Genomic DNA, 13,729 nt, shown 5'->3' with positions numbered 1-13,729 from the left:
CGTTTTGCACATCTATAGTATTTGGCTATATGCCGAAATATATTGACTCAGTAACAATAGATTCTATATGCCTCAGTTTCTAATATTTTTTCTTATTATGCGTTGTTATTATGTTTGTGTGTGTTTCAAGTTCAGTGAGTTTTTGTCTGTGTGTAAGCACGCACACTACTGTGTCTGTGTTTGAGTGTGTATTTGTGCATGTGTGTACGCGTGTGTGTACGTGTGTGTGCGTGTGTGAGTGTAGTGGCCTGGAGAGGGGTCCCCACATCCTGTCTTAAGAGGGACGTTGGTCAATTTATTTCCCCAGCAAAGAGTTTCTCACGATACAGCGTTCAGAGAAAGCTGTCCTGCGTCACACATGCACACAAACAATCAACTCTTCCTCTGACTGCTTTACTTGTCATCATGTTAATTGAATGACGTTGGTATGTCTTAACTTTATTCTCCTCATCTTAATCACATGTTTTCATGGTGGGGAAACACTTGATGTCTTTCTCTGTTTGACTTTGAGTTTTTTAATCTCACGCTCCTCTCTCTCTCTCTCTCTCCCTCTCTCTCTGTCTATCCCACCATCCCTCCATCTGTTTCTTTCCCCCTGTGTTCTAGTCACTGTCGAGGGAGAGAGAGAGAGTGCGAGAGTGGGAGCGAGAGGGAGGGAGTGTGAGAGAGAGGGAGAGAGAGAGGGGGGGGGGAAAGAGAGAATACATAAACAGAATGTGTGGGGATGTTCACAAGCTAGCAGGAAAAAAAAAGGATAATGGCCCTATATCAGTCAGTCCGTGTTTATTTGAGCATGTGTATTTGTTAATGCCGGTCGTGTCCGTGTCATGTTTGTACGCGATTTATTTAAATGTCAGCATTCAACCATGGCTGTTTCGAGGAGAACACACAGAGGCGGATGTGAGTGTGTGCGAATGACGCTATCTTCTCTCTTGTCAAACACACAAGCACACGCACACACACACACTGGCAGGACCACACACGCACACAAACACACACAAACACACACAAACACACACACAGGGCAAGGACCAGGGGTCAGACCTCTGCATTGGGTGTCCGGGGACGGGGAGTCCTGGTTAATTAACTCCCAGGCTCCAGCACAGGCCCCCAGAGGCCCTTTCGCAGACCCCTTCTTTAAACATAAAATGTCAACAGTTCGGAAGTCCAAAGGCCACATGGTGATGAGAACATATCCAGTTCGGGTTAGCGTGTGGTGGTCTGAACTTGTCTTATGGTGTGTGATGTATCCTACTGGGTCGCTAACCCAGTATCTTAGTACCGCTAGTCTATTATGGATTTGAAAAAGTTTGGGATCCCTCTAATGTGGCAAATATCTCTGATGAGGTTGATAAGATCCTGTGATTCCACGGTCGACTTAAGTCTTAATTGTATGAATTTACCTTCTGTAGTCACCTCTCTCTCTTCTCTCTCTCTCTCTCTCTCTCTCTCTCTCTCTCTCTCTCTCTCTCTCTCTCTCTCTCTCTCTCCCTCCCCCCCACATCTCAGCTGCCATGATTTAAACCGATCGCATGGGGGCACAAATCACACTTAACCATCGTCGTCCAGTTCATAAGCCCAAGGACACTACAGTGCTGGACCGGTGGCAGTGTGACTGACTGCCTGACCCACATTCCACTGCACGACATTACTGAAGGTCCGTGCACGGAAGAGCGCGCACATCCCCCCCCCCCCCCCCCCCCCCCCCCCCCCCCCCCCTCCACACACACACACACACACACACACACACGCGGTGTGATTTCTAAGCACACACGACATGCGTAGGCAGTACTACAGTCGTTGCCGTTTCACAAATGATTCATCACTCGATTTTTCAAATATCACAATACATTGGATATCTATGCGTGGACCAGTGGGCTAGGCCTGGCCGCACCGTTGTTTGCACCTTGCGCGTCCAACGTCAGAATGCGGGTAAGAGGACCCTGTCGCTGTATTGCTTGTAAACGTCCTGCTTTAACTCACGCGGTAACGTAACACCTCCGTTTGAATGGTTTCGTGTTCTCCTCAGTCTTGGCTGAAAATGCTATTTTAAGTCCATTACTGAACACGCGTCTGCGACGCCGTCCCGTATCCAATATCTCGCGAGCTTAATTGTCGGTTTGGTCGTCGGAGCAGACGGTGTTTGATTTCTAGCGGTCGCTTCTCTATACCGACAAAAAATCCACGTCGTGTACATCGACCTGCCAACCCGTCAATGCAGTTTTTCCAAGTGGAAGTGCCAACATGTTAAAACCTGTCCAGAACAATATGAATATATCGTTGTATGACCATTGAGAAACGTTAGAATGACTGGACATTTGAATGTATATATAGATAATCAGTTAGTCAGGCGACCCTTCGACGCCCACGTGACTACAGTCAGTTTGACAGAACGACAACATTGGCATTTATTCCGCGCGCCAGCCGCGCGTGGCTCCTTCTCCTGCGTCGTGTTTACATCGTGCGTCACTACGTTGCTGTGCGCTCCCGACCGTAAAACCCCGTTAATAAACCATTGACGTTTCGAAAAAGACATCTTCTTCTCCTTCATAAAAGCTAATTTAACCAGAACACCTTCAAAAAAAAAGTCAGTCCGTAGAACCTAAAAATCCATTGACGTTTCGAAACAGATATATTTTTCTTCTTAAACGCTCATTTAACCAAAACACCTTAAAGTCAGTCTGTAGAAAAAGTGGGTTGAAGTTTACACTTTATCTTCAACTGATAGGTCCGTTACGTTACGGCACGGGGGGCATCGTCGCGACTCCCACCGCTGAACTCCTTTCAGTCTGGAAACCCGATAGGAGGGAGGGAGCGAGGGGCGCAGCTGATCAGCACTGGCGGGGCTAAAAATAAAAAGTATCTTTCACGTTTCTGCTTATACTTTCTCCTTCACTGTCTCATCTATCGTGTATCCTTACATTATAGGTGGCCAAATCGGAATGAGACTTTGAGTGTGAATAAAGAGCCGAGAGTTTGAACCTTGAAGCGAGGTAAGCAATTACAATCTTTATGCCTTTGGTGAATTGGGAAGTTTAACTGGGCGCTGCTGCTGCAAGTGCTTTTTGGAGATGTTTGTGGTGGTCCGGGGTATTGCCATCATGGCTTATACGTGTAGCACTGCGGTGTTTTGACGACCGATATGTGGCGATGGCGTTGCAAAAAGTGTATACCCAGTTTAGTTTCTGCCTTCTGCCCATTTCTTGTTGTTTATTAAACTGCTACATATAAACCATTCATTTTGCAGATGCAAGATTTCTCTGGCTTATTGATGTGCTAGGCATGTGTATAGGAATGCCCAGCAGGCTATCAAATGTCTGTATCTCAATGCAATTCACACACAAGGAAGCAATGCGTGTTTTAATTCGTTTTAATAACTGTGGGTTTTGATACAATAATCCATGGCTACACAATAAAGAATCTAACTTTACACAGAGGATGAAATCCATGAAAGAGTGTCTCATCATATTTGATGCCATTGTCAATGATTCGCCTACCACAAACACAGTCAATAACAACAAATCACGTCGAGCTGTCATGTTTTGCCGTGTCATGTTTTGTCAGCGATATCTGTCATTATCATAAATCAAGGGGGGTATTACAAGGATTTAGCGTTACGAGCTAACATGGCCTCGGGATCGTTGATCAGTCAGAGGTCCAGTATGCTGATCTTGTTGCCCCTCGGCCCATGGCTAAAGGTTTATGGGTAATATCAACATCAATTCTGTGTTGACAATAACACACAGTGGGGATTAAGAAAGTGACAGACAGGTACCTTTTAGTTGAATGTAAAGGGCAAATGCATGCGCACACATGCACACATGTGCACACACAAACACACTCCCAACCATACACACTCCCAACCGCACACACACACACACACACACACACACACACACACACACACACACACACACACACACACACACACACACACACACACACACACACACACAGACACACACACACACACACACACACACACACACACACACACACACACACACACACACACACACACACACACACACACACACACACACACACACAGTCAAGGTTCCATGTGTTCTGTCTAAAATAATGAATTCCCTTTGAATCATTTATTATACTTGTACCCTCCCTCCCGTTTCATTCTTTCATTTTTATTTTATTCATCCCCTTAAATAATTAGCCCTGATTAACCTGATTGACAAGGCTCTCCACCAATGCCTATGCTTCTTCCCTAAGGCTTGTGTGGCCCAATCAGGCAGGTGGCATGGCCTTGTCATTCTGTGGGGTTAACAAGGTGAATAACTCGTACAGCGTGGATGGAGGTGTGCTCAACAATGGCTGCTTCGTCGACGCCCTGAACCTTGTGCCCCATGTCTTCCTGCTCTTCATCACCTTCCCCATCCTCTTCATCGGTACGTGACTGAGCTGAATGGCCGTGCAGGCATTCATTCATACTCCATGTACATGATATGATAAAGTATTTAATAACGAGAACTCATATAAGCTGATGCATCAAAGGTATGGATCATGATGACGGAATTAGCATTAGGTATTGGCATCAGGCATTATGCATTTGGCATCATCACTAAGCAATATACATTAATAATAATAATGTAATGAGTACACGCTACTTTTTGCCATTACTACAACTAGTAAGGACATGTCTTTGTGTTATAGTTGTATGTATTTACATTGTATATATGGGTGTATATTTGAAAATCAAGAGTGTGTGTGCGTGTGTGGGTGTGTGTGTGTGTGTGTTTGCGTGTGTGCGAGATCAACTGTTTGTAAATACGTTCCATACATGAAAATTTAAATATTGAGGATATATCTTATAAATGTAAACGTGTGTGTGTGTGTGTGTGTGTGTGTGCGTGGGTGTCGGTGTGGGTCTGTTTGCGTGCGTGCGAGATCACCTGTTTGTAAATATGTTCCATGCATGGACATTTTTACAATGTATATATTGAGGGTATATCTTATAAATGTAAACGTGTGTGTGTGTGTGTGTGTGTGTGTGTGTGTGTGTGTGTGCGTGGGTGCGTGCGTGCGTGCGTGCGTGCGTGTGTGTGTGTGTGTGTGTGAGGTTGTCAGGGGGGTGGTCCCAGTCTACTTTATGGGGGCTGTGGCTGCTGACCAGAAGCCCTTGGTTCGCTTCCCCAAGGGCTTCCTAATCGCGTCTTCCTGGTTGGGGGATTTTACATCCCATTAAATACCCAACGCACATCCCTTTGTCTTCTCACACAGAATGACAAGTCACCGATACACCCCATTAATTGACAGCGGCATTTCTATACGCTGTCATATTATATGCGATAAACAACCTCTTCCGAGTTGAGGTTCCCATTCAGCTGTACCCTGTTTCATACTGTGTTTGCGATAAGGGGAATATAAATAACCATGACTTGATTTGAAAGAGCTGCACAATTTCTTGGCTCAGCCAACAGTACAAGAATGACCATTTATTGGCTCTGTTTGTTCCCTTGTTGCTGTGATAGAAGCTCTGCAATTCAAGAGGCACTATTTTTGTGGTTCAGTACAATCATAAACATTAGGAACATGGCAGTTGAGTTTCAGCCGTCTACCCCAATGCAAAAATGTGTGGCAACTAAGCTCCTTCCAAAGAACACAAGGTTTGGTTTTTGGACTCTCGTACGTCAACATATCCATGTTAAACAATCAGGTTCTTCAAGCCTTAACCCAGGGATGGGCAACTTTCATGATAAAGAGGGCCACATTTTTTATCATAACCATCGGAGGGCCACATGACTGCACACTTCAACTAAACGTGAGCTGAGAGAAGCTACATAATTTTGAATTTGGTAGATGATTTCCTGTATTCTGGTGCATTTTGGCGATGGCCACTACCTAAAAAATCGTCCAGAATCATAACCTATGTACGGTATGTTAATTGAACCAACATACATTAATTTCATGTTTTCCATGCTCAAACAGCCACATGAATGGTCAGTATTTTTGTCAGTGCAAAGGGCTCACATACATCATCATTCAATGAAGTAAAAAAACTGGAAAACAGTGGCCCAACATTAAGTGCAACAACTCAATGAACTCAAACCCAACAAGCAGTTGTAGTAGTTGTAGTGGCGACTTAAGTGGATATCTTTAATGACTGATATAGCTTCTAAGCAAACTAGACGCATGGGTTTGCCTTTGAATTCTATGAATTCTTCTCATCTTTCTTGAACGAGTTTTCTGTAACTCGATCAATTATTATTATTATTATAATCTTTTTTTTTCTTTTTTTTTCTTTTTTTTTTATTATGTGCGGGCTGAGTGGGCATGCGGGTCGCGGGCCGCATGCCCGCGGGCCGCCAGTTGCCCATCCCTGCCTTAACCAATGTGCAGATTGAAAGGGAGTCAAAACAAAACGAACAAGTAAACATTATGCAGTTTGTGTGTAAAGATTGAAAAAAGAAAAGAAACAGAAGAAGAGACTTTTGGCCAAATATTTTATTTACTTATCGATCATATCAAGTGTCAGCATAGCGTTTATCATAAACTTTGTAACAAGTTATTTTATTATCAATTGTAGCTACATTGATTAATTACATGTAGCCTAAATGTCATGGAACATGTTATGTTTGTTCTTATAATATAAAAAAAAAAACATTTTCCGATGCAAGAAAATGTAGATATCGTTCATTTGTAGAGATATAGACGGGTTTATATCTCCTCCCCGCATCTCACCATGCCCTCTCCAAACTACATTTCCCATGCTCCTCAGCGAGGCAGGAACCCTAACGACCGACCGTTTCCTCAAACTTCCACCCTCTCTCTCCCTCTCTGTCTTGGTCAGGCTGGGGCAGCCAGAGCTCGAAGGTACAGATCCACCACAACACATGGCTCCACTTCCCCGGACACAACCTGCGATGGATCCTCACCTTCTCGCTGCTATTTGTCCACGTGTGCGAGTTCGCAGAGGGCCTCGTCTCCAGCAAGTAAGGGCCTCGTAGGAACCAAGGCGTCACAACAAATTAAACGTGTGCAATGTGTGTAGTAAACACACATTTACAGTGTTGATGTGCTTGCCTTCAGTAGGATGATACTGTACAATTGGGGATATTTGCCAGAAACCAAGTCTACCATTTCCTAGAGCTTGACAATATTGACCTAACAATTACGACTAAATTGTATATATATGTATTAGTGTTACATTGCTAGCTTAGCTATGATGCTTAACGGACATGAATCCAATGTACGTATATCACAAAAGTGTTATAATAACCCAATATCCCCAAGAGATACCTAATCTCATTCAGAGGTTGTTTTATATTTTTGGTCTCCTGAATGTCTCCTTGTTGCCTTCCTGCTCCAGGGGAATGGATTCCAACTATCTCCACCTCTTCATGCCTGCGTTCATAGGCTTCATCGCAGGCACAACTTCAGTGGTCTACTACCACAACATAGAGACCTCCAACTTCCCCAAACTGCTGCTTGGTAAGCCAGGAGAACGATTGGTTCGGACTGAATCAGACGGTCGCTGATTGGTCAATACTTAATCAATACCTAATCAAGCCCAAAACAATACTTATACAGATCTGTGTAGCTTGTACGATATGCCATTGAAATAATTGTAGGTGTACAGAGATTTTCGACTTTTACCTTCTGAAACAACGACTTGGTTTTAGATATGTTTATAACCTATATATGACTACTAAACTATTATAGATCACTTAGTGTGCAGAAGAGTGACGCGATAAAGTTCCCAGAGGCATTTGAAACTACTGAGCATGAAATCAATTAGACTTGAATAACATGACCTAAAGGTGACATATTATACCACCAGGCGTGTCCACCTAGATGTATGATGGATAGATGAGCAACGTTTGCTTTAGTCCACTGGGTAGACTGGCAGACTGATCTATCCAGCACACATCTAGGTGGACACGCCCACTTGTGATGTCAGAAGCGGCAGATTTTCAAAACGGTTTGCAGCGGCTAATCACACTCACACCTGGTGGTCGAATATCTCACCTTTTAGTGCCTGTTTGACTCCACACACACTTAGTTAGAACAGTGACCTGATAACGTTCGCCTAGCGATTTGGTACTACTGAGCATGAAATCAATTAGACTTGAATTAACATGACCTACGTATCCGTTTGACTCTCCAGTCCTGTTCATATACTGGGTGCTGGCCTTCATCACCAAGTCCATCAAGCTGTGGAAGTACACTGAGTACTACGTGGGGCCACGTCACCTGCGGTTTTGCATCACAGCCTTGCTGGTCATCTTGTACGGGCTGCTGATGGCAGTGGAGGTCAACGTCATCAGGGTCAGGGTACGTGGGGCGCGTCGAGGGGACACCTGGTCCTGGGTTTACTGTGTTCCACCTGTCAAAGAGTGTGTGTAGTGGGACGAGGTGTGTGTGTGTGGGGTGTGGGGAAACACAAATAAGTCCAGAACCATCATCACAACCGTTAAGCATTAGGATTTCATGGTTAACACAGATACGCAAACACACGTACTCACTCAAACTCACAATAACACAACTGTTGTGTTATCCGACACGATTGATCTTGAGGGTTAAATCTGATCCATGCATAAAGGAAGTCTTCTGATATGGAAACCTATGTTCACATGATACTGGACCGATATCGCATTGTATTGTATTCAGTTATGTGCACCGTAAATCAGTCCTTCTCACTAGGGCTGGGTATCGTTCCTAAATCGATTCTATTTCGATTCATACGTTTCTGAATCAATTAATCACGATTCGATTCGATTCGATTCAATCTGCTCTTAATAATGAAAATGGCTCAACTGTGTAACAAAATACAATTGTACATTATTTTTTCTCTTCATCTTAAACAACAGGTTTTAAGTGCAAACTTGTAAATTGGACAGTTTAAACTAAAGCTGTAAACAAAACTGTCTCAAGTCTCAAAAGTGCAATTTTGAAATTGCAAATTGCATTGAGGAATTGCATTCTTAAATTGCAAAAAAAAAAAAAATGGTTACAAGACTAAAAAAAACGTTAAAAAAAAATCGATCTCATGACCTTTGAATCGATGTTGCAAAAATTAAATTAAATCGATCCAAAATCGATTAAATTGATTTTTTTCCCCAGCCCTACTCCTCACCTAATCCGTTGTTTCCTCTCTTCCCCTCCAGCAGTTGGACTGCCTCTCCGCGTTACGGCTGAACTAACGCTCTCCCCCCCCTCTGGTTCTCCTCGTAGAAGTACGTGTTCTTCGCCAACCCTCAGAAGGTGAAGCCCCCCGAAGACCTGCAGGACCTGGGGGTTCGATTCCTCCAACCCTTTGTTAACCTGCTCTCAAAGGTGCACTGACACACACACACACACACACACACACACACACACACACACACACACACACACGTACACACACACACACACACACACACAGGCGTACATGCACACACACACAGGCACACTCGCACACACACAGACATGCGCGTATGCCTGTGTGTGTACACACGCACATACCAAGGCGGACAACCACATGCACGCACGCACGTGAAGACACACTCACACGCACAAGGTCACACACACCCATACACGGAAACACATAAAGACACAGGCACACACAGGCTCACACACACGCATGCAATACACATACACGCAAACAGACACACACACACACACACACACACACACACACACACACACACACACACACACACACACACACACACACACACACACACACAGGCACACACGCAGACACACACACACACACACACACACACACACACACACACACACACACACACACACACACACACACACACACACACAGGCAGGCGCATGCACACAAAGACACACTCATGCAAGCAAGGAAACACATAGGCGCAGGCGCACACAGGCACTTGCACAAATACACAGAAACAGACACACACATAGGACACACACACACACACACACACACACACACACACACACACACACACACACACACACACACACACACACACAGGACAATGGTCCTTGGGACTTCCAGAAATCCCCTCTTCCCGTTTGTGATGACGAAGGGTTCCTGGGAAATATGACATTCAAGTGTATTATGTCAACATAGAAAAACATGTCTAGCTCACCACAAGCAACATTGGGAACCTAAAATAATTGGTGCATCCGATGAAAATGTCGTGGAATAATAAGGGCAACGATGAGACATCGGCAGCCTACCGTTGGCTGCTTTAGAAGAACGATAAAGAGGAAATATCAGTGAAACGTAGGTTGTATTTTTGATACATTAATCGAGTCACCTGATCCGACACCTGATCGCAGTGGTAGATCCTATTTCAATAGCGGCTTCCATTGATGGAATGGACTGAGCCCCAGTGCTGACTGCCCGATGAGATGATTCAACTCACACACAGATCTTCTCTGAGCATCTAATAGTCTCATGTTCTACATCTACACAATGGTTTATGTTGATATTCTTGGCAATTCGGTGCGTCTCTGTGGAATTTCCTGTGAGTAAGCACATGCAATTTTCTGTGACGCGTAAAGGACTATTCCCAGGACACACACACACACACACACACACACACACACACACACACACACACACACACACACACACACACACACACACACACACATTCCCATATCAAGCTGATAACATTAAAAATAGGAAATTATCTCGGGAAAAAGGTTCCCTCACTGGAGATATTCCCAAAACCACAAACACGCTAAGGGGTCACTATATCTGAATCCCTGTGCTGCCCATCCCAGGCCACGTACTGGTGGATGAACCCGCTGATCATGGGAGCCCACCGGAGGCCCATCGAGCTGAAGAAGATCGGCAAGCTCCCCTTCGCCATGAGGGCCCTCACCAACTACCTACGCCTGAAGGACGCGTACGAGGGCCAGCGGGTAAGGCGAGGTGGGGGGGGGGGGGGGGGGGGGGGGGGGGAGCATGCTTGGATGAGGGGGTGAAACTCTTAACAGTGAAATCGTTCTCAAACAGATCAAATGGATGTGAGCTCCGCGTTGGCTCAGTTAGCTCAGTTAGCTCGGTTGGTAGAGAATTGTATTAAAGCTGAGGTAGTAGATTCATTTTATGGCATCCCGAGAGCAATAAATGAATCAAATGCTCTGACAAAAAAAAAAAAAAAAATTGTTATTATTAATGTCCAATCAATTAGTTCGGCCCAAATTAAATGATCATTGCGCATAATCAGAGTCATGGCACAGACCTATTGCTGAAGTTAGTCACCTGTTTTGGGGGAGGGATTTCAGAGGAAGAGGCCTTAAGGGAGGGTGGGATTCTATTGGTTGGATACTTTCACAGTCTATCCTATCCTGGCGGTTTTCTCGAATTCCCCAACCCTAGATGTACCTGTGCCTGGCTCATGGGTTTGATTTCCTCACTGGGGCCATCCTGGCTAGTAATATGGCAGGGGTATTTACTAAATAAATACACAAGATATCAAGTGTGTGCACAGTATCCACACAAAACACACAGTACACGATATATGCACACAAAACACAACACATATTGTATACAGATACAACAGCACTGTTCACAGGATGAAGTGAAACCGTGTTGTATCAATGGCCAAAACAGAATAAACACATTTTAATCTATTATCCGAAAAGGTGCAGTTCAAGTTCCTAAATGGCCTAATGGGAGAGGTGCAATCACTCAAGGGCAAATTCTTACACTAAGTGGTTAGATCCATACAGAGGTTTAAAACCCAGATTAATCCCTCCGCTGCTGTGTAAATCATCAAGTAAAGCTAACGCCTGATCTCTGAGAACGCTAAGAGCCTCTCTCTCTCTGAAAAACAAACAACCTTTTACTTGAGACGGGGCTCTTGTTATGAGGCAGTCCATCTTCCTAATAACGCGTCATTCCCCAGTGGTGGCTGCAGGGCTCTGTTGATAGAGCGACATGCCGTTTCCACTACAAAATACATTGTTTCCCCCCCACGTGAGGCACATCTTTCCCTTTTTTAAACAATATTTTGACCAAAAAAGTTCAGAGTTCAAAAAAACAATTCCGAAAAATTACGTTTATTATTTTGTTTTGTTGTTTCTCCACCTCTGATACAGCAGAGAAAAGCCTGTTCTAGTGTAGTTTGAGAACTAAAAGGGATAAAATAAAGTCGATACTGCTTCTGATTATTTGTGTTCTTTCCTTATTTAATGTATTGAAAAACAATATTTTAATAAAAAAATAAAACAGTATTCGAGAGTAGTTTGAATAGAATTATATCTAATTTATTAAACAAAAAGTTATTATTTATTTAATTTATTAGACAGTGAAGAAAAGCTCTTATCTGATCCTGAGCTACTTAGCTCACCACTCTAACACTTTATAACTTGCCACTTTATACCAGTCGACATCTGGATAAACTGTTTACATTTTACATTTATTTAGTTTTCTATTTAGGTCTCTGCTCTCCTACTTGCGTTCCTCTTATACGCTTACTTTTTAAGATTATTATCATCATTATTACTGTTATTATATTTATTTTTTTATTATTTAAGTCTCAGCTTTCCTACTTGTGTTTCTCATATACTTTTACTTTCTCTTATATTGCACTGTTGGAGGAGCCCAACACTAAAGAATTTCATTGCCAGCGACTGCTCTGTCATTGTTGTGTATAATAAAACCATCTTGAATCTTGAATCTTGAGTTAGTCAGCGACCGCGTCGGCGAAAAAACTGCGACGAAACCGCTCCACCCGAGTCCTGAAACCCAAACCGACCGGCTCCTCCGTCCGTTTCCCCCCCCAGACCCCGGTGGACCCGGAGCGCTCTCCCTCCATCTGGCGCTCGGTGTACCAGGCGTTCGGCCGGCCCATCCTACTCAGCAGCACCTTCCGCTACCTGGCCGACCTCCTGGGCTTCGCGGGTCCGCTCTGCATCGCCGGCATCGTGAAGAACCTGAAGAACGGCAACAACAGCGCTCTGCCCAAGGTCACAAGCTCCTATTGGCTGGTTCTGGATTTAGCCTTCGTTTTGGATTTGTTTGTGTGTGTCTGTGTGTGTGTGCGTGTGTGTGTGTGTGTGTGTGTGTGTGTGTGTGTGTGTGTGTGTGTGTGTGTGTGTGTGTGTGTGTGTGTGTGTGTGTGTGTGTGTGTGTGTGTCTGTGTGTGTGTGTGTGTGTGTGTGTGTGTCTCTGTGTGTGTGTGTGTGTGTGTGTGTGTGTGTGTGTGTGTGTGTGTGTGTGTGTGTGTGTGTGTGTGTGTGTGTGTGTGTGTTCACACACTCAGATGTGAAGTTAGAGTCTCATGGATTTTGAAAGCCGAAAACTCTGAAATCACACCTTCATGCCATTGTTTTTTTTACCACACACACACACAAACACACACACACACGCTCACACACACGCATACACACACTCTCTGACTGTAACAGTGGTTTGGGTCTCTGGACCACCCCACTGTTTGACGGTGTGCGTAAGTGTATGTGTGTTACATGTCACACCATAAAAACACTGTCATTTTGAGACCCATTATCACTTTAGTCCCAGGCATGTTTATTAGTTCTTGTTTATAATAATATTCTCTCGCTCTCGCTTTCGCTCGCTGTTACAATCGCTCTCTCTCGCTCTCTCTCACACTCAGCCTCACACACACACAGACACACACACACACTCACACACACACACAGCAACTCACACACACACGCACACACACACACACACACACACACACACACACACACACACACACACTCACACACTCACACACACACAGCAACTCACACACACACAGCAACTCACACACACACACACACACAC

General features: G+C 44.3%; 1 protein-coding gene across 1 annotated transcript in view; it reads left to right on the top strand.

The window, feature by feature from the left end:
* Nucleotides 1-2,252: 2,252 nt before the first annotated feature.
* Nucleotides 2,253-13,729, top strand: part of LOC130380418 (ATP-binding cassette sub-family C member 9-like) — a 35,877-nt gene continuing 24,400 nt past the window's right edge. The window contains exons 1-8 of the mRNA XM_056587609.1: nucleotides 2,253-2,993; nucleotides 4,228-4,403; nucleotides 6,806-6,947; nucleotides 7,325-7,446; nucleotides 8,123-8,289; nucleotides 9,190-9,291; nucleotides 10,711-10,851; nucleotides 12,721-12,903. Coding sequence (XP_056443584.1) covers nucleotides 4,256-4,403; nucleotides 6,806-6,947; nucleotides 7,325-7,446; nucleotides 8,123-8,289; nucleotides 9,190-9,291; nucleotides 10,711-10,851; nucleotides 12,721-12,903 — 1,005 coding nt within the window. The 5' untranslated portion in view covers nucleotides 2,253-2,993; nucleotides 4,228-4,255. The remainder of the gene's footprint in view (nucleotides 2,994-4,227; nucleotides 4,404-6,805; nucleotides 6,948-7,324; nucleotides 7,447-8,122; nucleotides 8,290-9,189; nucleotides 9,292-10,710; nucleotides 10,852-12,720; nucleotides 12,904-13,729) is intronic.

Source organism: Gadus chalcogrammus, chromosome 4, assembly GCF_026213295.1.
Source record: "Gadus chalcogrammus isolate NIFS_2021 chromosome 4, NIFS_Gcha_1.0, whole genome shotgun sequence".
Taxonomy (NCBI): Eukaryota; Metazoa; Chordata; class Actinopteri; order Gadiformes; family Gadidae; genus Gadus; species Gadus chalcogrammus.
The sequence above is the reverse complement of the archived record's forward strand: the minus strand, read 5'-3'. Positions and strand labels throughout refer to the sequence as shown.